Source organism: Enhydra lutris, unplaced genomic scaffold (assembly GCF_002288905.1).
Source record: "Enhydra lutris kenyoni isolate GAN:26980312 unplaced genomic scaffold, ASM228890v2 scaffoldscaffold68, whole genome shotgun sequence".
Classification (NCBI taxonomy): Eukaryota; Metazoa; Chordata; class Mammalia; order Carnivora; family Mustelidae; genus Enhydra; species Enhydra lutris.
Window position 1 is genome coordinate 6,756,033 of NW_019154152.1, and position 26,470 is coordinate 6,782,502.

General features: G+C 42.8%; 1 protein-coding gene across 2 annotated transcripts in view; it reads right to left on the minus strand.

The window, feature by feature from the left end:
- LOC111159617 (synaptotagmin 9) overlaps positions 1-26,470 on the minus strand; it is a 206,358-nt gene that overhangs the window by 131,943 nt on the left and 47,945 nt on the right. For both annotated transcript variants that reach the window (XM_022522155.1, XM_022522154.1), the window contains exons 2-3: positions 17,963-18,314; positions 8,072-8,618 (exon numbers count right to left, since the gene is read on the minus strand). In XM_022522155.1, the coding sequence (XP_022377863.1) occupies positions 8,072-8,618; positions 17,963-18,314 (899 nt within the window). The remainder of the gene's footprint in view (positions 1-8,071; positions 8,619-17,962; positions 18,315-26,470) is intronic.

Consider the following 26,470-nt stretch of genomic DNA (forward strand, 5'->3'; position numbering starts at 1 on the left):
ATGGAAACAAATAACAAAAAACCTACCCTCCTAGTCCAGGTCTCAGATACATGTTCTCTGAGAAAGTGTGGCATTTAAGCTGGGATCTATGAGCTTAGTAGGAGTTAGCTAGGTAAAGAGAAGTAAACCAGCATATATGATAATTTTGAGACATCTTTTCATGAACTGACTGAATTGGCTGTTGAAAACCTTAGTCCTAATTCCTGTTGGGCCATTACTCAGCTGTGTGACCTTGGCTGAATCTCCTAAAGGCCTCCACACCTCAGTATTATGTGCCAAATGAGGATTTCAGATTACAGGACCTCTAAGAATCTTTCTGGCTATTCAATCGCAAGGCAAACCTATGATACACAGATTATTACTCAGCACAAGGAAAAACTGCTTTTTTGAACAAACTTTGAGCAATATAACATAGCACATGGTATTTTCAGCAAGAGGGGAGATGTTCACAGAAACTGCTCCAGGTAAAAATACTGGATTACAGAATCATTTTTAATACATCACAAAGCAAAAAAGCAAACAAGAACTTTTCCCTTGCATAAGTAGACGCTGGACTTGGTCTAGGTAAAGCAGGGAAAAAAAAGTCTCCCCCCTGCCAGTTTCCAACCATTAATGCAAGCCTGCAATTACACATTAGGAGCCTGTATTCACCCTACCTCTCTGTGGCCCCCAAATCCTCAAGCTCAAAATTTAGTTTAGAATGGTTCCATGTTGGTTAACTCACAAATCATCTCTGAAGGAATGCACTTTAAACCCAGAGCTTGAAATTTTCCACTGACAAAGTTCCAAGCCAGATGAGCTCACAATCACAAATCACTAAATACAAGGGGCAATAAGGCAAGATGAGTTAGAGTCAATGGAAAAAACATACAAACAAACAAAATCAGAGCTGCAAAGTTGGAGTTAAGAGTAAAAGAACATAAAAACGACTATGTATAGAATGATAAAAGAAATAAAAAAGGGACCTGAAAGTATGCTGAAAGAAACAAACAAAGACTATCAAAGATATTAGGCAAAGTAAATGGGTGAGAATTTTCCAGAAATGATAAAAAGAAACAATCTCATATTCAGGAATCCCAATAAATCTCAGTCAGGATAAATAAAAAGAAATCACCACTTAGCAAAGTTAAACTACAGAACACTAAAGAGGAAAGCAAGATATTGAAAGCAAGAAGAAAGAAAAAATTACAAGGGAATAAATATTCTATGAAATGTCAGCTTCTCAAAAGCAACTGGAGGTCAGAGGGCTATGGAATGATGGCTTTGTAATGCCAAAATCAAAACAGCTGAAAGTTTCAAGCCCCCCACTTGTTATACCCAGAAAAACATTCTAAGAACAATAGCAAAATAATGACATATTCAGAACTGTGGCTTTCAGTTAAGGTTATTGCCAGTCCACAGATACCCTAAGGAGGGTATCTAGGGGAATAAATATCCCAACCTCACTCTCCTCCCTTGCATACTTCCTAAACCTAAACAGAAGCCAGAGACTAAAAGAGCTCTTTTTAGTTCAAAGAAAAATAAACAAAACCCACCAAAGTCACTAGGAGCACCAAGGAGGAGCAAAATTAAAATATCCAGAATAATCTCCCAACTGATTTTATATATCAAGAATTACCTTGGGGCACCTGGGTGGCTTAGTGGGTTAAGCCTCTGCCTTTGGCTCGGGTCATGATCTCAGGGTCCTGGGATCGAGCCCTGCATCAGGCTCTCTGCTTGGCAGAGAACCTGCTTCCCCCTCTCTCTCTGCCTGCCTCTCTGCCTACTTGTGACCTCCCTCTCTGTCAAATAAATAAATAAAATCTTCAAAAAAAAAAAAAAAAGAATTACCTTGACTCCAATCCAGATAAGGGCCATATGAGAAAGTAAATGACATGTATCATTCATCAGGACAGATAAAAAAAAAAATCTAAACAACATATTTGCAATGTATAAAACAGGTAATACATCAAAGCCAGTTCCAATCATACTAGGAATAAAAGATTATTTCAAAATTAGAAAACTGATCAATATATTGAATAAAACAGCAAATTAAAGCAGAGAAAAAACTTCGCAGGATCATAGCAAGTTAAAGCAGAGAAAAACCTGGGGCACCTGGGTGGCTCAGTCAGCTGAGCATGCGACTCTTGATTTCAGCTCAGATCATGATCTCAGGGTCGTGGGATCAAGCCCCATGTTGGGCTCGACACTCAGTGTGAAGTCTGTCCCTTTCCCTTTGCTCCTTCCCCCTACTCAAGCTGTCTATCTCTAAAATAAATAAATACAATTTTTAAGAAAAATAAAGCAGATGGGCATGGGTGGCTCAGTGGATTAAGCCTCTGCCTTTGGCTCAGGTCATGATCTGAGCCACGCATAGGGTTCTCTGCTCAACGGGGAGCCTGCTTCCCCCTGCCCTCACCTGCCTCTGCCTACTTGTGATCTCTCTCTGTCAAATAAATAAATAAAATCTCAAAAAAAAAAAAAAAAAACAAAGCAGAGAAAAGCCTCACAGGATTATAGCATTTGACAAAACAAATGTTTATAATAAAAAATCTTAGTCAACTAAGAATGGAGGGATATATTTTCTTTTTTTTTTTTTTGAAGGATATATTCTTAATATGATTAAGACATCCACAAAATATCTACAGCCAAATTGTACTCCATGAAAATGTTAGACATTTCACTTAAAAGTAGGAATAAGCCAAGGATGACTACTACCATAAATTATTATTTGGTATTATACTGGAAATCTTAGTCTGTGAACTAAATTAAAAAATAAATAAAAGCATACAAATTAGGGAGCAAACAAACAAAACTATTACAATTCACATGTCTAATTATCTACAAAGAAAATTCAGAAGATTCTGTAATCAAATTATGAGAATTATTAAGAATTTTGCAAGATTGCCAAATTGAAGATAAATATATAAAATTTAAACTGCATTACTATACAGCAGCAGAAGTTAGGAAATGTAATTTTAGAAAAAATGCTACAGTTGACCCTTGAGCAATGTGAAGGTTAGGGATGCTGACGCCCCAAGACTTAATTACTAATAGCCTACTGTTGACTAGAAGCCTTACTGATAACATAATTAATTAACACATATTTTATATGTTACCTGTATTATATATTGTATTCATATAATAAAATAAGCTTGAGAAAAGAAAATCATTAGAAAGAGAAAATACATTTACAGCCTTGTACTGTATTTATGCAGGGAAAAAAATGCATGTGTAAGTAGATCCACACAGTTCAAACTCGTGTTGTTCAAGGGTCAGCTGTAGCTGAAATAATGAAAATTATAGCAACTACCAATACATCTAATAAGAGACATGCAAGATCCTCATGAAGAAAACCATAATGAAAGAATGAAAGAATTTTAGTTTTTCATGAATAGACTCAATATCACAAAACATGCAAAATTTTCCTGTCAATATACAGACTTCATACAATTCCAAACAAATACCAAAAAGAATTATTAATTTGATGGTTTGATTCATTGATTCTTTGATTTGACGTGAAAGGTCAAATATCAGCCAAGACTGAATTGAAGGAAAAGCAGGCTAGAGGACTGTTCTTTCAGATATTATGCCTTATCATAGAGCAACAGTAATTTGCAAATTGTGCTATAGTTAGATACAGTCAAAAAGAACAAAATAAAGAAAAATGATTCCAGAAACAGACTCTTCATATATGGAAACCTATATAGGACAAAGCATGCACTGCAGACTACTGAAAAAACTATGTCAGAAAATTGATTATCCATAGGGAAAAGCATGGATGCATCAGGGACTGAATGTTTGTGCCACTGCCTCCCCACCCAGTTCATGTATTGAAGCCCTAACCCTTAATGTGAGGGTATTTGGAGGTGGGTCCTTTGGGAGGCACTTAAGTTTAGATGGGGTCATGATGGTGGGGACTGCATGATGGGATGTGTGTCATTATAAGAGAAAGGGGTGCCTGGCTGGCTCAGTCGGTGGAGTGCGCAACTCCTGATTTCAGGGTTGTAAGTTCAAGCCCCATGTTGGTGGTAGAGATTGCTTAAAAATAAAAACTTAAAAAAAAAAATGAAAAAAAAAAAAAAAGAGAAAGAGACCAGAGCGCTCTCTCTCTCTCTCTCTCCTCCACATGAGGACACACTGAGAATATAGCTGTCTGCAAGGCAGGAAGAAAGCTCTCACAAGGAACTGAATCTGCCAACACCTTGGTCTTGGACTCTTCAGCCTCTGGAACTATGAGAAATAAATTCGTGTTGTTTCAGCCACCCAGTGTATGATATGCTGCTATAGCAGCCTGAGCTAACACAGGGTGCCTGCACTCCACTGTACAAACACTTTCATTCTGGGTGAACTAAATTCACAATTAGGAAAGTCAAAACTTTAAAACTTCTAACAGAAAACACAGGAGAAATATCTTTATGACATAGAGTAAGGAAGGATTTCTTTAAAAAGACACAAAAGCATTAACTTATGAGGGAAAATATTGTTATGTTTTACTACATTAAACATAAGACCCTCTATTGATCAACAGATACGGTCATAAATTGAGAGATGATGCCTGTTAATACACATCACCAACAAAGGATTTGCCTCCAGCCTATACAAAGAACATATATGAATCAATAAGGAGAAGAAAACGAGAGGAAAAGGTGCTGAATAAGCATTGTGCAAAAAAGGAAATGTGGATGACCATCCGAAGATGATCAACCTTGACAACCAAGGAAATATGAATTACTTATCATGTTACAGGCAGGCACATAGACACATACTAAACAGTGTGGCAACTGTAAGGGTTGGTGAGAATGTGGAGCATGAAGAACTGTCATACCTCACCAGTGGGAGGATGAAATTGGACAGTCGCTGTGGAAAGGAAGTCCGCAAGGCCTAGAAACGTCCAACACGTGTGCACCTTACCTCTATCAGGGATACATCTTAGAGGAATTATTGCATATGTGAACTAGGAGATTTGCACAAAAGTGTTCTCTGGAGTATTATTCACAATTATTAAAAAACAAATAAGCACCCAAATATCATCAATACGAGAACGCTAATTTGTCATCTACAATCAACGGAATATTATATAGCAATGAAAACACATGAACCACCGATCTACTGATCTCTCTTGTTAAATGTCACAATCAAAGTGGGCTGAAAAAAAAGAAGTCAAAGAAGAGCTATGAAAAGCAGAAACAGACAAAACCAAATACTGTATTGTCTTATAAATATGTCACAATATATATAAAATTCAGAATAGTGCTTTCCGCTTGGCAGGAGTGGATCTAGAGGGTAGGAGAGGAAGGAAGACATCCCAAGGGTCAGCAGAAGTACTGGTTCTGGTCTATTCTTCAGATGAACAGTGGGTTCATGCCTGTTCATTTAATTATTCCCTTATTAATCTGTATGTGTACATTATATACACTGGGTTGTATACACGCTATATTGTAATGATTATTTATTTCCTTTAGAAAGAGAGAGAGCATTGAGTGGGAGGAGCAGAGGGAGAAAGAATCCAAAGCAGACTGTGTGCTGAGACCAGAGCCTGAAGCAGGGCTTGATCTTATGACCCTGAGACCAAGACCTGAGCTGAAACCAAGAGTCAGACCCTTAATGTACTATGCCACCCAGGTGCCCCCTACGTGCTATATTACAAAAAGAGAAACCTGGCAAGCCTCAGACCTTCATGCTCAGTCTCTATACAAAGTCACAATCAAAATAGCCTCAAATAATAATTTTGAAAATGGAATTTTAAAAACTACATGGTCGTTTTTAAAATTTTTTTTCACAAGACTGTGAGTTTTTTTCTCACAAGAATAAGAAGCCTGAAACTAATTTAACATTGTATGTCAACTATACTTCAATAAAAAAATAAAAAAATAAAAAACAACTATATGGCAGATTATAAAATAATCTGTAATTCCATTCTCAGAACCTGCCCTCTCCTGCTGGTAACCCAAAGGCCTAGATCAATGCTCAAAATATTTATTGTTCACCTGAGGAAAGGGATGAGAATTTTGAAGTCTTAACCTGTATCAGTTTTCCTCCTCATAAATAATTTTACAGTCTCCTCAACTCAGTGGAAATCTAGGATTTTCCAACAACAGACACGGGCACTTTTACTCCCGGGAGAGTGCTAAAATGGCCACCATCTCAATGCCTGGAGGTCTCTGCAGGCTGCCATTCTATACTCTCATCCCATGGGAAACTGGTCTACATGTTTCCACCACCCAGTGTTGCTCTGCCTATAAAGTCTCTAGAAGTCCGCTCACAGCAGGATCCCTGTTGAGCTTTGTGATAATCATTCCAGTGATTTTGTGGAATCCATTTGTCAAACAATATAAATGGATGTCCTCCCAGATTGTGTGACCAACCCCGGTCAAGGAGCATCCTTGTTGGCCAGCAGTATCTCAGCTCATTCCCCGGGGGACTCGGTAACTGCTCCAGTAAACGAGTTCCTTCTTGAGCCCCTCGTATCTTAGTATACACAGTCTGCCCATTTTGTTACCTCCTGATTTTGGCAACTGGGATTGGGAAACAGTCTTTGCTTTCCCCAGCACCCATTTTTGGATTTACAGATATCAACCTTTACAAGATTGACGAGATCTGTTCCTTCTCCAATCTCCCAAATCATCTTACTTTCATCAACTGCTGTTCCCTGTGCCTTTTCCAGCTCTTTCTTTCCTTTCCTCATCGTTATGATAAAGGCCAGCCAAACTCCAGGCTACACCTTGCTTCTCTGAGTAGCAGGACACACCTGGCACCGGGATCTTGCGGCACGTGAAGAGGAGGCATCTCTTGGAACAGCCAAAGTGCAGGTGAGACCCCAGTTCACAAAGGCAGCCAAGTGTGAGAAAGTACTAGTGTGAGGATTTGGCCATTGGGCAGAGATTTTGTGTGTTCTCTTCCTGAACAGAAAGGGAGCCTTTCCCTGATTGGACTCCAAGCTCAAGCTGGATCATCATTTGAGCTGAGGAAGGATTGTGGTGCTTGGTGCCTTTGGATGCCAAGGCAAAGAATGAAAATTATCCTGGCCTCAGAAGGACTTGTATTCTAGGAGACATGTGAGCAGAATTGCCTGAGGCAATCTGGATGGGAGGAAAGAAAAAAGTGGCTTTAAAATATCAGAGGTACTGGGGCACCCATGCAGCTCAGATGGTTAAGCATCTGCCTTAGACTCAGGTCATGATCTCAGGGTCCTGGGGTTGAGCCCCAAGTGGGGCTCCCTGCTCAGCAGGGAGTCTGTTTCTCCCTCCCCCTCTGCTGCTCCCCTGCTTGTGCTCTCTCTCTCTCTCTCTCAAATAAATAAAATTTAAAAAGTAAAATATCAGTTACCTAAGAGAGTCCCTCTTTCTTCTCTATAAGGAGTGTCAGTACACATGTGCAGGACGGTGAGAAGGATGGAAATGGAGTAATAATATCACCACTGCGATCTCATTTAAAATGTAAACATGGGTATATGGTGTCACTTCATAGCACTTCTGCCCTCTCTCCTGAGCTCTAGATTGGATGTGACCTTCCATAGATGAGCTTTGTTGGTATCTGCAGATCTTTTCAGACTGAACTCCTTACTGTTTTGATTCTTTGCTTAAAAATGTGGTGCCAACTCTCTGCAACCATTCTCACTTCTGGGATTAAAGAGGAAGCTCTGATCATGGCAAATGCAGCTGAGCTGACCTGGGAACATGCTCAAGGACTTAATGCTCTCAGAGAGTCTGGCAACGGTCTCGTAGCTGCAGATTACAGTTAATAGGATGCCAGGATCCATTTAGCACAAATAACCGAAGAAAGCTCTACAGAAAATGTGGTAAGGAGGGCAGATAATATCTCCTGCCAATTAAGGAAGAACTAAGAATTAGAAAGCAGAAAAGAGAGAATGTTATGCTTCATGCTGTTTTCATGAATAATTCTGGGAACTTCTAAAATGAATATTGTTAAAGACCTGTTTCTGGGAAGGTACAAGAAGGTTCTGAAACAACAGCTATCCAGACACTGATGTGAATTTTATACTTCGTCCCCGCAATAAAATAAGGTGTAAATAATCTGTTTGCATGCGGACCGAGAAGCCGCCCCCAGAATGGAGAAATGCTGGACTTACGTTGGTGACATACTCGATATCCTTCCAAAGGATGCACTCCCTGGGGAAATCGGCCAAGTCTAAGAAGTGCTCCACCACCACTTGGCCGATTAGGTCATGGCGAGAGAACCTGTCAAAGTCATACACAGAGAAGTGAAGCTTCCGGGCCGCAAGGTCATTGTAAGGAACTGGAAACAAAAACACTTCATCAAACACCGGGTTCAGGGTCTTCCTGTGAACTTTAGTCTGGTGTTTGGTTTTCCGATCGGGAAGCAAATAGATCTTGACGTAAGGATCTGAAGTCCCGGAAAAGTCCTTGGCAGGCAAATTGACAGCTTTGTGAATCTTCACTATGAGCTGCTCTAAGTCACAGTCATATTTTAAAATGAAATTCAGTTTCCCACAGGCTTTGCTGTTACCCCTTGTCCCATCATCAGTATCCAGTGACCTCTGCTTATATAACTCTGGTTTAATTCGACCAATTCCAGTCAACTGTTCCTGTTTCTGAAGCTGCTGGATATTGAAGTCCGGGTTTGACAGGTTGAGTTGTCTTCGGATTGAATTATGCCTTGAGTGAAGAGCAAGAGAGAACAAAGTTACGACCTGATTAGCTACAGCTCTTTCAGAAACTTGTGCCTGGGATGTAGGTGGTCTGTTATGTGTTGTTAAGAGCTTAGATCTGTGGGCTTTTTTTTTTTTTTTTGGCCTAAATTCAAAATGCTCATCAATGTGAGTAAGCTGCTCCCCAAGGCTTGAAGCTCAAAAGTGAGGCTTGGTATCAGGAAATGAATCCACTAACACATGACCTTGGGAGCTTTAAAGGTTGAATGCACTTTCAAGAAGAATATGGCATTAAAGAAGCTCATTCAGCCAGCAGAATAGAAAGGTTTGTACAAACCGCTTTAAAAATAAAATTGTCCACCTTTACGTATAATGTCATCCTGAAACTGAAACACTAAGCTACATGTTGTCTTAGGGAGAATGCATCCATCTCTAAAATCACATAGAATTTCCTGTCACTGGCTTATAACTTTATTAGTAAGTAAGTTCTCGCTGGCTCAAATCAAAGAACTTCAGCGCAAGAGCACAATTTTTGCTCTCATGGGAATGTGTGTGACAGGCTGTGTCTGCCTGTGGCGGACTGTGCTGGCTCTGACAGTACAAATGGCAGCTCCGTGACAGTGTTTCCGTCACACCACGTGGGGGATTAGTGATCATGGGGAGGGGTTTTATTTCTATCATAAACACAAAGAGTATAAAAATTAAAGGTAAGCTACCCTCAGTGTACATAGGGATTCAGAGAAGGTTGAATACTGGTATTTGCAAATTAAATATTTGCTGACAGAATCTACTCTTCACCCTAAAAGCTTATTGCTTTGGGTTAGTGGTTCCCCTGGAATTCTCTTTGAAACCTACCTTACCTGTGTGAGTCCTCATGAATTGAGAGGAGTCATTACATGCAAGGATGTTTTTAATGTTATTTGTGTTTGTTTTCGGCCCAGAGTTCAGAGTCACTGTATTATATCTTCTGCTCTCTCTCAATAACCCTAATTAAAGTAGACTCTCTCCACCAGTAGGTGGAAGGGGACAGCCAGGCTGTCTCTGAAGGACTGACAAATTATTGGAGAGGCAGAGTAAACATGTGAGTTTGTCTTCTTTTCCTTTATGAAACGAAGATGTAAAATGGCATTACTAGACCCCCAAACATGTTTGTGATATAGACACTGTTATGCTGAACACTGCTCTTCATCCTCAAATATGCTCCTGTCTACTCATCACCCACCTGGTACGACAGGAATCATCACAGAGCTGTCAGGTGCACCTGTCACAGCCAACACAGCCCACTGCAGGCGGAAACACCCAGGCACGTACATTCCCATATGTGCAAAAACCATGTGGTCTGAAAGTCTCTGTTGTCAGATTTTCATTTCTTACAAAGAAATCCACCATCTTAAGTCTTTCTCAGCATCATATGATTTCTTGGGGGTGGGGGGAGAGCAGGGGATGCTGTTAAACACCTAAAACCGGCCCCCTGTGCTAGTACAGCTCGTCCATTCCCTGTCCAGACACTGACCCTTTACACTGCTGGAACAGAGCTCCAGTCTCACTCTACTGGGATATCTGGGCAGAAGGGACTGGCAGGGAGCAGTCAGCATCCAGCCCTATGAAGAGGCCATAAGGGGCTGGGGCCCATTCTGGCCTCTGCTATTGACTTTTCCCTCCAGGCTGGATTCAAACAAGGGCCATGCTTGGGTCTGGTGTCAGTTCCCGCCTACAAGAGGCCGTTCCAGAACTGTCTAGTGATGCTGTTTGAATACTCAAGTACTCTCTCAAGGCCTACAAGACATATTTTCTTTCGGCCAATGTCTGACGGAACACATGTCCTGTGTCAAGGCTAGACCCAGAGCCTGCCACTCAGCTACCACTTGTCTCCCAAGGTGGGTGCTGAGCAGACTCTCTGTGCATAACAACTCATCTCTGGGTTTTCTGAGTACTGGCTTTAGTCTTCTCACAGCAACATTTTGTCTTAACCCTATCTGTAGGACTAGGCCTGCCAAGTAAATTAAAATTTGTAAATATAAAATACACAAATCTGACTGCTTAGCAATAGAACATATTCCATTTTACTTGTATGTCTTCTAGACAAGAAATCTGAACAGAAATCAGTCCCATGTTCTCTGCTCCTCCTAACCACAGCGGATTGCCAGAGGACTGAGGGGGTGGACTGGGGAGGGCATCACGAAGAGATCATACTTCAAAGACCAAAACAAGATCCCAAGTGCACAGGATGCTTCCATTCAAAATTCCAATAGAGCCGAAGATTCTTTTTAAAAATCAAGCAAAGATATGAACATTATTATCTACCCATACGGTTTCCATCACTAGTTTCATTCCCAACACTTCCACCTCTATTCAGAGTCACACTTACTAGTAGGAAAACAGTTGAATCCCACTCTAAGGCTGTGGCTTAAAGCAGACAGCAGACTGTAACAGGCCATGACAGTTCTCGCTCCCTGGGGCTCTCTTTCAATCACTTTCAATTTCCTTTCAGAAGAGAGTCAGGGATTACTGGAGTTGCGGGGTGGGCGAGCAGACTGGAGAAACTCAGAGCAGTCAGAGAGCCAGGGTAATTCACCACCTCCCTGCATAACCTCTGCCACTCTCTGGACTGAGACATGAGCAAGGGCTGCCCCCGGGATGGGAAGACAAGGGGAGGAAATGGAAAATCAATATCCAATCGCTCTCATAGGCAGCTCACATGGAAGCAGGCGGGAAAAGCAAGTATGAAGCAAGAGACGGTAAGGAGAGGGTGGTGGGGTTATGGACACTGGGGAGGGTATGTGCTATGATGAGTGCTGTGAAGTGTATAAACCTGGCAATTCACAGACCTTTACCCCTGGGGCTAATAATACATTATATGTTAATAAAAAATTTTTTAAAAAGTATGAAGTAAGAGACAGGATAGATATGGACCAGAATGTTTTGATCTGACTCCTGCCAACCCAGGCGAGATGGTTCTAAAATGGTCAATGGAGGTGGCCCTTGACTATAGTAAACTAGAGGCCCCAGGGCAAGGGTTTGGAATTTTAATGTCAAAGAGTATGACAAGGAGGGATCTGTGTCTGAAGCAAGAAGTCGTCTGAGTGGGTCTGGGGAATCCAGCATTTTGGTGTTCTCAGGACTTAATGTGCAAAATGAAAGGAAGGGGAAGGAATGGTTTCCAAAGACTGGGAGTGAAAAGGAAAGCCAAGAGACAGGGTCCCCTGGAAATAAGTCACACTCTGATGCTGTCTTAGAGAAGCCAGGCACTGGGGTTGAGACCCTCAGCTTTACCCACCTCCCAACCCCGCCTAGTGCAGGTGGAGGACATTTTCCTGTTGTGGAAGAGAGCTGAACGTTTGGATGTGGCTGTCCCAGATCTGAGTTGGAAGACTGGTGGCTGAGCCTGGAGAAAGCCTAATTTCAAAGATGATTAAGAAAATCTGTAAAGCAGATTTCCCACAACAAACTCAAAAACACTTTAATGCCTAAAGGAATCTGAGCCTTGCTGGTTGCTGCCTCAGGTCAGCAGAGGCAGGAGCCCAGATGCAAAAAGCTTTTCCTCCTCTCCTTTCCTCAAACTTGAATTAACCAGTTCCGGGGTCACACTTCGAGTCCCCAAACAAAGTCTTGGTCCCTGAACCATGACCCCAAAGCCCACTACCTCCACTGGATTTTAAGAAAGAGGACAATACCACAATTCACCAAATAGGAATGTGCAAAGCACATCAGGTAGGATAGAAGGCCCAGAGGGGCAAAGCCTACTGCCTGCAAGGAGTTGGTTAGCCAGGGGCGCGATAAAACACTCAAACACCAACTACATAGCAGGTCAGAAGAGGATAAGAACCGACCAAATATTAACGAGCCACACAAACAGAGACAGAGGCCCCTGGCTGGGGTAACAGTCATGAAGGAAATGGTATTCTCACCAAGCCTGGCTACTTAACTTGGCCTCATATTATCAGCCTCCGAACTGATGCGATAGACCTCATAGGAAATTAAGTAAAGTTTCCACATTAGCTCCCAGCTCTCCAGCAGGATAGGATCTTCAACTCTTCTGCCCCCACAGCTTTCTCCTCACATACGCCTACATCTTCCATCCAGGCTGTGTGTGAGAGCCAACGCTCATCATTCCCACCATCCCTTCCACCTCTGGGTCTCCCATGCAGCTACAGGCAAGTGTGGGCTCTTCTATCCACCAGCACCTCAGTGACCCCATCTCAGAGGTGAAACCTGGCCTATCCCTTCCTGGGTTCTGGGGCACCAGTGACGACAGAGCTTCAGGGTTCAAGGAGAGGAAAGAGAGAAGAAAACTGTGATTTCAGAACTGCATGGCTTTCTTCATGAGGTTCAAGTCAAGACAGGGAAGTTTGGAAACAATGGAGATAGGATTGTTTCCCTTCTTGCAACCCCCCCCCCAGGTGATAGAGAGGAGAGAGTTGGGTTGTCCTGAGCCAAAGGCAGACATGGAAAAGGAAGTCTCGGACAGGGCAGATGCAGTGAACTGACTACAGGGCAGAAGGAAATGGGTTCTTTCTTAGCACAGGATTCAGAAGTTTCTGGAATGAATGATATAAGAAAGATTTAAGCATCACACCTTGGCCAGTGGAGGTGTGTGGTCAAGTGTAGTCGGAAACTCTGAGGCATGACCTGCTTCCTCCTACACCTCCTACCCAAGTTCAACAAGTTTGAACTCTTAGTGTCACTTCTAATATTTTATTCCCTATTTCTAAGAGCCTGTGTCCACCAATACCTTCTCAAAAGTAGCTCACAACTCATGCCTGTTTCCACTCCCATTGCCTCTAGTGAGTTCAGGCCTCAACATTACAGGCCTGAATCAGCCCCTACAGCCAGCCTTTATCCCGTCCCAAGCATCTTAGACGCTCTTGCCCGATAAATCTATGAGAACAATTTGAGCACTTCATGTTCTTATCTATTTCCCCAACTAGGCTGTGGACCTTTGAGGTCAGGGCTGTATTTTTTTTTATCTCTTTATTACCAGTACACGATAGAAGACTTTGCACGTAGCAGATGCTTAATACAACTGTCTAGAGTAAATACATAAGTGCCAAGGACATAACAGTTTCCAATAATTAAATCCCAGTAGAGAAAATGCACATGTACATCGAGTTTCAGAATCTCATAGGAGCTGAGAGAGAGCTAAGCAGCTTCCATTTTTGAAGCCATCAGTTTATTAAAGCCTGAAGAGGTAATTCAAAAAAATGTTGTGTTTAAATGTTTTCATCTAACCAATGTTTTCAACACACCGCACACACACAGACACAAACATAGCTTAACAGAACTGTGCTACTTCTAGAGTAATTACATTACTTAATTATTAGTAATTACTAGCATACCACTTACTGAAGTTGTGGCCAGCAAGGGGACCCAAATCTAAAATGCAATGATTGTCGTCTTCTTTCAACTCTGTCAGAATATTTCTGTGACTCTAGGGATTGCTTAGTTCAGAGATAAGGCCAAAAGTCTATGTGTAAGGCTCTGAATGAAGGTAAGACCTGGAACAAGAGGCTTTCCACCAACCTCATTCCATATAGGCCCTTCCTCAGTTTACACTTCTGGCCTTATGCCATTCTCGTCAGCAGAACACGAGACTAGTGGCTGGATACTGATGAAGGTATTCTGTCAGTCATTGATGCAAAAAGTCTGCTCTATGCCAGGGGCTGCACTAGGTGTTACATATATAGGGAGAAACAAAGGAGATGCAGTTTCCAAGCTCACAGAACTCACAGATGAGAGAGGGGGTACAGGCAACAAGCAAACAAATAATCATTGAGTTAGAAGAGTTCAATCCAGGAGCACCTGGATGGTTCAGTTGTTAAGCGTCTGCCTTTGGCTCAGGTTGTGATCCCAGGGTCCTGGGATTGAGCCCCGGGTTGGGCTTCCTGATCAGTGGGAAGCCTGCTCTCTCTCTCCCTCTGTCCCTGCTTGCGTTCCCTCCCTTGCTGTCTCTCTGTCAAATAAATAAAATCTTAAAAGGAAAAAAAAAAAAGAGTTCAATCCTGTGAAGAAATGCAAGCAAGGCAGCTTGTGAGAGAATGAAGAGTGGGAAGGGGTAGAGGAAAGAGCACATCCTTCAGACAGGGTGGTCGGGGAGGTCTTTCTGAGGAGGTGATGCTTTAGGTGGGATATTAAAGCTGCAAAAGAGCTGGAGAGGAAAAGGAAAAGCATTCCAGGCAGAGGGAACTTCATGTGTGAAGGCCTCAAGGTGTGAAAAGACAGGGGTACTGAAGGCACTGAGAGAGAAGCTAGTGCAGCTGGAACGCAATAAGCTTTCCCAGATAAAGCTTCCTAGTGAGACCGTGTCCTCCAGGGCAGCACTGTGTGGCACTGAGGCAGACAGCTGACAGAAGGAGACTGTGGCAATAACGTGCAGGACCTAACAAGCCTGATAAAAAGATGGCAGTGTGGTAACTGAAATTTTTGTAAAACTGAAGTGTTACCTAGGTCCCATCTTGGGATATGAATCAAGAAATGCCTTAGATGGCCTGTCAAAGTCCCTTCCATTTTGAGGACCCAGGGATTTTTTAAGATTTGGAATAGAGATCTTTAAAAGGTTCTGGTATTGAAGTATTCTGGGAAAAAATATCCGTATTCCCAGGATATTACACAGAACAGATTTCATCTAAATTGAAAAGAATGAACAGGAACTTCGAAGGGTTCTATTAATAACTGAGCCAACTAGAAAGAGAATGTTAACATTCCTGATCTTGAGAAAACAACAGAAATTCATCCTGACCAGAAGCCTTCCGAGGAGATAAAAACAACGCCCATCTTTAGGGCTTTCCATAGACATTGGTGGGAAGCACGCATATTCAAGCTCAAGAGGCCAGGAGAGGGTGAGTTTCCTAATGTCAGTGCTGTGACAGAAGCTATGCCGATGGGTCAGTGACAGCAGGGACACCCTTAATGGAGAGTCTAAGCCTTAGGTGCTGTGGGTCAAGGAGGTGTCCTGGGCCCCTTGGGACAAGTCACAATGGCTGCAGGAGGGAAGCAGGAAGAAAGAAAGAGACAGCACTGAGGAAGTAAGGAGCATCAGGAGGGGGTAAAAAAGGAAGAAATAAGAACTAGCAGGGCAGACTGCTGAGAGCCATCTCAGCACAGAGAACCCTCCCCCTGCCAAAATCAGTATCAAAAATGTTACTAAAAAAAGACTGTAAAAATGTTTTGGAACATGAAGGAAATTTCATTCATTTCTCTCCTTTCATCAGTAAAAAAGATTTTGTGTTTGATTATAACATAACACAATCCATAAAAATTAGAAGACCATACACCACTCATTATGGTGAGACCATGAATCATAGATATATATTTTCAGACATAACCCGTAACACTGGGTCAGTGGCAATTTAGGTAAGAATGTTTTAAATGCATAATGATGCAAATTATCAGTATTAGGTCAAATGCAGCTAGAAAGAGTTTAGTTTCTTTATGGTCGGATATTACTAAACTTGATTTGGTCATCAGAAAAGATAATTACAAGACTCCAAAATCTAAATGTAAAGTTCATTTTATAGGGATCATTCCTTTGCTTTCCTCTTTTTATCTTTTTCTCCTTCTACCCAATTTCCATAAATCAGTGGTGAAGATAGCAGTTTTTATTTTTAAATGAAATCTATTTCTTGATTTATAGAGTACTTATACATATTTTCTAAAATAAATATTGTGATAATAAGAGTGATATGACTGCTATCAAGTCATTAGAATTATGGCAGAGACCTCAGATCCATAATCTAACAAGAGCACAGTACTATCACCTTGCTGCGATGGGACACAGATCAGAAAAATTAACATGCAGAAGAAAACCGAATAGGAGACACTTTTCATGGATGCCCCACCTGAAAGACTCTGGTTATTGAAATACTGAAGGAATTTTATTCCGAGTTCGCACCCCTGTGCGAACACCATGACAGCATCAAACATAGCTCCAGCTATATTTAAGTCTACATCTAAAGAGAAATCCTAGTGATAAAGTCTGAGAAGTTCTTCTAAATCAAATGGCAAACAACCATCCATTTCCTCACAGAGGAATATTTTAGGTTTAGCTCTTTGATTCAGATTTGGAAATGATGCTAAAATAGGTTTGTGGAAAAATTAAATTATAAACTGTCAGATTCCATCCCACTTAATGTGAATGTGCAGAGTCTCTAGGATAAACTCGATTAACATAAAAGAGGGTAAAATCTTATTTCTGTTTCTCAGGAACAAATAAAAAAGATTTTTTTCAAGAGGCCCCCAAACCATGCTCATACTTTCTGAACGATGGCATGTGCTCTGCCTCTGGCTATTGCTCAAAGATTTTCATTTAGAAAAAGCTGCTTCCTGTATCTCTCTTCCTGAAATCTCCTGTTAAAAGTAGATCATTATATCCAGTGATTCAGAATTGGCTGTTTAACCTCAAAACCATGTCTGTGCCACATCTGAGTCCTGGGAGAGCCAGTCACAGTGAGAATGATCAGGACAAAATCAAGTACTGGAATCAAAATGGCAGCTCAGGCTTCGATGCTGTACCAGGTGCAACCCATGTGAAGCGTATGACGTGCATGTTCCTGCTTCATTCTTAAAACTACCCAAATGCTGCTATTCTCACTATCCCTCTCTCACAGAAGAGGCAATGGAAACATGGAGGTTAAGTACTATATCCAGTGTCATGCATGTAAGTAAAGCCAGTTCACTGACCCCAGAGCCCTTGTTTTTTATCACTGCCTTACATGATTTCTCTATTGCTTAAAGCACAGGGCATCTGGCCCATTGACAGAGAGTGACCCTCGGCCTGGGTACTCTAGGCCTTGCAAAGGCTGAAGATGGACAAAGACCTCCAGCCACTCTGCAGACCACAAAGACAGCCTGTATGAGACAGCTAGGCTAGGTCAGAAGCACGGAGCACAAATTCAATAGCACTAGGAGGGCAGCAGGAAGAGTGTGTTAAGAGCTCAGGCTCTGGTGTTGGTTGCATCAGGGTTCAAACCCCGAGTGCGTGCCAACATGACTTTTTTACTTAACCTCTTTGACTTAAGTTTCTTCTTCTGTGAAATGAAAATGTTAACTTCTGTATCTCATGCAAAGTTGTGGACTATCGTAAAATAATGCACATGAAGTTCTTAAACTTGACAAGTCTTGGCAATGTAACTATTGTTATTATGGACTAAGCGGAGACTACTTAGAGAGCTCAGGAGAGGTAAGGAACCTCACTGGAGCAGAAGAAGCACCCTGATTTCCCATATTTATGTCTCTGACACTGAAAGGACGTGGGAAAGGTTGCAGGCTCTGGGGCTCATCAGTGCTACTGCTGGCAAGAGAGGAAAGCGAGGTGGTCCCTGCCTTGCATTCAGAAAGGAAAGGGGTATTACTGACCGGGCCGACGAGGTTGGCTCTGTGACTTGGCGCTGCACACGGACGCCATGGGCACAGTTCTCCTGGCCCCCGGTCTGGGTCGAGAGGGGAATGTCAGGGGAGGTGTGGCTGATCTTCATGGAGGCGTCCTGGCAGGGGGTAGGAGGGTCTAGGAAGCCCTCACTGTTTTCCTGCTCATTGGTTTCTGTGTCCGTGTAGTTAAGAGGTTCCCGATTGTTTTCTTTGCTACCAGAGAGCAGGCCTCGTTCTCGCCACGGAACCCAGCAGAGTTTCCAAGACACAAAGAGAGACACGCCAAAAAGCGCAAGGCCACAGGCAGTGACCACGAGGGTCAGCAGGCTCACCGAGATATCTGCAAAGAAGCAAAGGTCAAAGGTCAGTGTGATAGTTCTTCCTGTGCAATCCATTGCACGGTGTGGGTAGAAAGACCCATTCATCCCTTCACCCCTCACGAGCCGGCCGCAGGGTCACCTGACTCTGGCGCAGGGAGACTGAGAGGCAGACACAGCACAGAGCAGGTAACATGCAGGCAATATTTCAACAATGAACAGTCTGACTATATCCAGGGTATATCCAGGGAGACCAAGAATGCCCCCCAAGTCAACTGAGAGCCTACATCATGGCAATACAAATCCCTGAGGTTTTGTGAGCAGGGCAGTTTCAGCGATCATTTCAGAGAGCCGTAGAATTGAATTTGGGAACTGTTTAAGTAACAACTTTCTAAAACAAGAGAAACTAGAGTGCTTTTTTCCTCTTTCTGATCTTGATTTTGAAGGGTCTAAGCAAAATGAAGCTCAAGCCCTCTGAAGCCTCAAGAACACCGTCCCAGCCAGGGGCCAGGGGCCCAGGCCCCTGACCATGAGGGTTTGGGTTTCTCAGCAGCAGACCCTGAGACAAGTATTCAAGGGCAGGTGGTTTATTTAGAAGGTGAAGAAAACACAGGTAGGGGAGTAGGGAAGCAGTCCAGGGAAGGCAGCCAGCAAAGGGGGCTTCTGCAAGCCAGTTACAACCGATGGAGGTGACACCTCCCGGGCAAGCGTCACACCTCGGTCACCCCACACAAGGGGCAAGGACCTGGGCTCTTCGTAATGTCAACTCCCTTCAGTCACAAACTGGAGGACAGCTCTCAAGGGGCATTTCCCACTGGCAGCACAAGCAGCAAAGTAATAAGCTTCAGCAGCCAAAAAAAATCCCACATTCAAATAAACGCCGTGGCAGGCCTGTGGAGGTCAGCAGGCAGGCGCCGAAATGGTGCGGGTGAGTGGCTGCAGCAAGGCAACCCGGGCACTTGTTAGCTGGACCGTGCGGCCTCAGCCAGGGCCTGTGGCAGTGCAATGCCTGTGCCCCTAAGTCTCAGAACAAAGTCCGGCCTCCTCCAGGCTTCCGCCCCATGCAACAGCCAGGCCGGGAAGGCTGAGGCATCAACAGGAACCCGCTGCTGGCACCAGGGTGGTTGGAAAGCCCTTTCATTCAAGGACACTCCCACCTGCCCTTACAGTGCTCTGTTACACTCAGGAGCTCCGAGGGTTCTCCCAGGTTTGGCCTTTACTGTCCACCATCAGCATTTGCATAGCTTCAGCCCAAGTTTCCCGGCTATGTGCTGGGCATTGCACTGGGTTTTGGAGATACTACAAGGGGGAAGGTGATAGCCACATTTCACGCCTTCTTCACAGACCCATATTCTTGCGAAGGGGAGAATTAAGAATAAGTTAATTTTCACAGTATCAGTTATCCACAGCATGCCAACAATCCGTGACGCGAGACAACTGGTATTCCTGCTGCGGCATGCATGGGAGCCCTGACTGCGAGTCACTTACTACGGAGCCAAGCTGACCACCCACCATCCATGTGCTTTTTGACACGACTCTGAAGGTACTTCATCATTCTTATGAAATGATAAAGCAGTTTCTTCATGAAAAATTGCTCTCAAGAGAACGCCAGCTGCCAGGGCTGGTGATAGAGCTATAATGTATCTCCCCCGTGCCTCCCTATCAGTCTTTGTCCTTTCGGCAAAGTAGTATTCCATCTCTGCGCGACAACACTGGAGTTTCACCTGGCTAAGTAAGCTCAAATCTGCTACCTCTCTCTCCTCAGGTCCCACCGCAAGGGGGTTAGCAAACTATCCAACAATAGAAAACAAAGATGGGTTCCATCAATCCATCCGTGAGCCAGTAACACTGAGGAATTTCTGGAATTGTTTTATTTATTTTTTATTTTTTTTTAAAGATTTTATTTATTTATTTGACAGACAGAGATCACAAGCAGGCAGAGAGGCAGGCAGAGAGAGAGGAGGAAGCAGGCTCCCTGCTGAGCAGAGAGCCCGATGCGGGGCTCGATCCCAAGACCCTGAGATCATGACCAATCCCAAGACCCTGAGATCATGACCTGAGCCAAAGGCAAATCCTTAACCCTCTGAGCCACCCAGGCGCCCCTGGAATTGTTTTAAAGGAAAAGCCAGTTAGTACTGAACACTGAACATGAGCAAATGAAGGGACACTAAGGAGACAATAAAAATTAAAACTCCCAGGTGCAGAGCAGCAAGGGCAGGGATGGGACAGGAAGGAGCCTCAGTGGGAGCAAAGTAAAGGGCCCCAGAAATCACACCTCATGGAGCCCCAACATGAGGTAGGGAGAGGGCATGGTCTGGCCACAGGCTCCACTGGGTCCTGATGGCTCATACAGGAGAGTGGCAAATTTCTCACGGCAGACTTGTAGGACAGGTGGTAGAACTGGGGACACAGAAAGGAGGAGACCCTGTCCCAGTTAATCAGGCTGCCACAGCAAACATCAACTCCCACCTTGTCCAATAAAATCTAAAACCAAAACAGGCTCCACACCATACTGAAATCCCTTAAAACATTCTGTAATCCAAAGGGAGGCCAAACTCCTCATTTGTGTCCTGTCAATCACTTGGGCGCTGTCCCGACACAGACACCGCTACAAGATACCGGCAAAGGCTGGAGTTGGGGCACGCTGGAGAGCAGTAGGGTTTAGAAGTGCAATGTGCTCATCACATTGTTATTCACCAAATACTGGCTCTCCCCCACCACAGCGCCCCCTATGCCGAGGAAGGAGAATCAATCCCAATCCCTAGATGGTGTACTTCCCTATGACTTGCTCTAGTCAATAAAATAAGAGTAGATATGGTCCATGCCGCCTCTGGCCAGAGGGACTCTTGGATCCCACCCTCTGCCATGAGAAGAAATCTCGAAGCTCAGTCTTCCAACTTAGGTGCTGTAATGGGAAGGCTTGTGGCACAGGCCCAACGTCCAGAATAAGGACCAAACTTAAACCCGATTCCCAGACTGGGGCAGAGCGGCAACTGATCCACAGATCCATGAGCAAGATCTAAATAGTTGAAGTTTTAAGTCACTAACATTTTGAAGGTGTTTGTTACCATGGCAGAAAAATATGACTAATACACATGACCATATAATTCACTGCCCAAAGCTGGGAAACATTTAAGGGAGAGAAAGGATGGGGGCACCTGGGTGACTCAGTCAGTTAAGCATCCAACTCTTGGTTTTGGCTCAGGTCATGATCTCAGGGACGTGGCATCGAGCCCTGCATTGGGCTCATTTTCCCTCTGTCTCTGCCCACCCCCATTCCTCCAGCCTGTGTGTGCCCTCTCTCTAAACAAATCTTTAAAAAAAACCGAGAGAGAGTGAAGGGGTGATGTTAATGACCGCTTGGGACAGGAGACTTCACCAGTACTCAGGGTAAAGCAGAGCATATGGTCACTCTGACTCATCACCTTGGTACAACATAACCTCCCGGGGTTAACATGGCATAGACAACATGCCCACTTTTGCTAGTAACCACAGGGCCCTAACCCAACTCAAGAATGACCCCAGCTTGTTAGGTGACTCTCAAGCTCGTGCACCCAAAAAACCAGCTTGCTCATAAGTCCAGGCATGGGGGATCCATGAGAGCAACAATCTTGTCTATCTCAGCACTGAATGCCAAACAACTAAAAGAATGCCTGGCACATAGTAGGCGTTCAGTAAATGTCTGATGACACTCACCTGAGGAGCCCTGTAGCCACCTGCTACATTTACCATGACTTAGCTTGTGGCCTGCAAACTCTACTCACATTCATAATCATTATCGATTTTTGCGCATATAGGTATTACAGAGAATTGCTGGCAAACGGCAAAAATGATTTTTTTCTTTTTCACACAAAGGTGCCCTGTGGGTTAGCAATGGGCCAGGGAATACCTTCCTGGAGAAACCAATGGTGACCGACACAGACACACTAACCGCTAAGCACAATCACCTGGGCTTCTATTTTGCAAACAACTCAGGCTACCCTCTGGACACTTTTCTCTCTTTCTTCAGAACAAAGTGTTAGAAACTGCTGTGGAGTAACCAAGTGGTAGCTACTACCCACCTCAGACTCACGACCTTAGGAAAGGGAGAAGGAGAATCGGCTCAGAATCACATAATAGTTCTGCTTAGAAGAGAAGTTATATCTTAAGTTAGGTGGTAGGTACATGGCCATTTGTTTTATGATTGATCCTGAAACCATATGTATTCACTATATATATTCTTTGGCATTTACGGCATACTTCATAACAAAAAGGAAAGAAAATAGTAACATCAAAAAATAATTATTCTAAAGATAAATTTTCTAAGAAGTGGGAAAGTATAATTAGTTCTTGTGACCAAGAGCCAAGAGAATAACCAGATGGTTATTCAGGGATGAAAGGAGGCAAATGGCAACCCAGTTCCGATCCAGATCCCTGGAGGTGCTGCTGCTTAAGGTGACTGTGCATGAAAACTGTATCCAGACCTGATAGAGGGTGACATTCCTCCAGGGAGGATGTGGCATAGAAGACCCTGCCATTAGGACTGACCATTAGAACTCTATTCTCCCTGCTATCAGGTGTAGTGATTGGACATGACGTAGTGTGGCAAGACCCCACAACACCAGATCCAAGACACCATGACATCCCTACACTCAACATATATCCCAGTTATATACCTATAATCCTAAGGGATCCATGCAAGCTCAAGACTTGTTTTGGAACAGCAAATATTATTGTCCAATGAATGGAAGGCTAAGTGTCCATCCACTATATAGGGACAGATGAACAGCAGTTGTTCCCCTAAACTGAGGTGGGCCATGAAGAACACATAAACTGACAACCAAAGAAAAGTCATGGGACAAAGGAGCAGCTCAAAAGAAGTTAGCCAAGCTGAGCATTCAGAATAAACTGGCCCTTGGCATTAAACAAATCAATGCGAGAGGCAAATTAATTCTTATACCCAGTGAGATATATAAAATTGTGACTAAAACTAAGAAGTATGGCTGCAGTAGTGGTCAGAATCAGACAGGTCCGAGATCCCACCTGATCTAAGAAAAGAAGACCAAAGTCCTAGAATTCTACAGCTAGCCACATTATCACAAAAGAGGGGGAAAAAAGCATTTTCAAGCAGTTGATGACTCAGAAAGTAACCATTCTCCTTCTTAAGGATAAAACCTCTCCTGCATTAAACCTAAGGAAATTCTCCAAATGAACAAATAAAAATTTATGAAAGAATAGAGAACCCAAGAAAGGAAGGGCATACTACATAAGATACATAGTTACATACTGCGTATCACAAAAATTAGTGATAAGCAAAGAAAATAACACAAAGTGCATTAAATCTAAATAATTGCTGGTTATGAGGTTATGAGTTTAATGTAACTGTTCAGGAAAAAAAACTTAAAAGAGCAAAGAAATGATGCTATACACACAACTTAAATTCCACCAATTCCAACAAAACATGGGAGGCAGAAGGAGGAAGGAAGTAAAAACAAATTGAATATCCTATATTGTTAGCATGCAGAGATTATCAATGTTTCAACTTGATATTAATAAGGAAGTACAGGTACATAAGTAATGAATCTTGGAACACTGCATCAAAAACTAATGATGGGTGCCTGGGTGGCTCAGTCGTTAAATGCGTCTGCCTTTGGCTCAGGTCATGATCCCGGGGTCCTGGGATTGAGTCCCGCATCTGGCTCCCTGCTCAGCGGGGAGCCTGCTTCTCCCTCTCCTACTCCCACTGCTTGTGTTCTCTCTCTGGCTGTCTCTCTCTGTCAAATAAATAAATAAAATCCTAAAAAAAAAAAAAAAAAGAAAAGAAATTCAAGTGTGCATCCTAAACTTATTTAAAAAAAACTAACGATGTATTTTATGGTAACTAACATAACACAATTTTTTAAAAAAAGGAAGTATGGGTGCAATTATGTATATAAAATCCTTAAGGGGAACTTTGATTCATAATGGTACATCTGATATATATTAATAACCTCTCCTTGAGAATCACACCAAGTGATAGGACATATATTGAAAAATATAAACAACAATCACAAGGAGTACAGCATAAGACAATCAACAAACTAAAAAACTTTTCTGGAAGACTGTATGTAAATAGGAAAACAGCAGAAGATGCAGACGGCAATATACCTAAGGGTGTAGGCCTGACCTACTGAACTCAGCCTTAGGACACAGACATTTCCAGTATGGCAGCAGCTAAGACTGAGATACAGAGCTAAAAATATGGGCATGGATTGATAATCTTCAACAATATATTGTTAAATCTGTCCAGGGAGAAACCAAGGCAACTAGTGCGAGAATTAGTACCCAAAAGCAAAATCCTCCACATTCTTGCAAAAAACATAACCCCTTAAGTCCCCTTAAAGTAAATTTGCCTGTTAAAATATTACCCACAGTTACAAAGCCTCATAGTTAGCTTTTCTACTGCCTCATTATTAAATACAACTAACTGCAAAGAATCACCAGCCATGTAAGGAAATCTTACAGCATCCAGATCAATGTATAGAAGCCAAAAAGAGATTCCCAGAGAATACAGATAAATCAGTGAGGAAACAAGAATTTTTCATTCACAGGATGTTTCCAGAAGGTTTTTGGTCCACAAAACTAAAGTAGACTTCTAGTAAGTGAATGAGGAATAAGATAGTGGTTTTTTTTTTTTAAATATTTTATTTATTTATTTATTTGCCAGAGAGAGAGAGAGTACAAGGAAGGGGAGTGGCAGCCAGTGGGATAAGTAGGCTCCCCATGGAGCAAGGAGCCAGATGCAGGACTTGATCCTAGGACACCGGATCATGACCTGAGCCAAAGGCAGATGCTTAATGATTGAGTGAGCCACCCAGGTGTCCCATCACATAGTGTTCTTAGAAGTAAAATAATATGATTCCTGAAACAAATTAAAAACTTCATAGAGGGAGGGGGGTGAGGAGGGTGAGTTGGCACATGATGGATACTAAGGAGGGCATGTGTTGTGATGAGCACTGGGTGTTATATGCAACTAATGAGTCATTGAACACTACATCAAAAACTAATGTACTACATGCGGGCTAACTGAACCAAAAAAAAAAAAAAAATTCAGGGGCGCCTTGATGGCTCGGTGGGTTGAACCTCTGCCTTCGGCTCAGGTCATGATCTCAGGGTCCTGGGATCAAGCCCCGCATTGGACTCTCTCCTCAGCGGGGAGCCTGATTCCTCCTCCCCCCTGCCTTCCTCTCTGCCTGTGATCTCTCTCTCTGTCAAATTAAAAAAAAAAAAAACTTCATGGGGGGGCAGAGAGTTTCTGATTTAGTAGGTCTGCCTATCAAGCTCCTAGGTGCTGCTGCTGCTGCTGCTGCTACTGCTACTGGTCTGGGTATACTCTGAGAACTACTTGGCCTGTTGTTGAATTTCAATGAATTAACCACTAATTAATATGTGTAAAGTGCAGAGAGGCATGAAGAGAAGACATGCCTCCTCCTGTCCTCGAGAAGCTTAGCTTCTGGCTGGAGAACTGCAAACTGCATATTCAGGAACCATGAGCAACAAAGGGGAGATGATACATATGGAAGTTCTAAGAGGAGATGCTAAGTAGACTATGGACCACTTCGTCGGACACTCTGCAGATGTGTATAGGGAGCTGTTGCCCATGGAACCACCCTTGTCCTACTAGTGATGGGAGCTGATCAAGAAATATTTTTTATTTTTGTCTCCTGGATGAACAATTCTTACATGCCAGGCTTCTCAGAAGACTGCAGAAGAACAAGAAACAGTTGCTTGCCTGTGTGCCAACTGAAAAGCTAATCTTTGCATTTGTTTTCCCTTAGCTCCTGTTTTATCCCTCTGTCCCTCATATCATCTCTCTAGGATCACATTCCCAATAAGCTATCTGCACACAATCCTTTTTCTCAGTGTAATATTGTGATTTATAATAAAAGATATATATTGGAAAAAATGTAAGAGAGGATAAAGTCAAGGATCATCTACCTGAAGTGGACCAACGACACAGGAAAACTAAGTGAAAGATATGAGATATAGAGTTTGCATTCAGAAGGTCTAATATCTATGATTTCCAGAAAGTGAAGACAGAGAAAATAAAGATAAAAACCATCAATGAAAAAAATTTTTCATTCCCTAGAGCTGAAGGACAAATTATAGGAGTCCACTGAGCATGTACAATAAAACCTTAGAAACATTATTGTGAAATTTC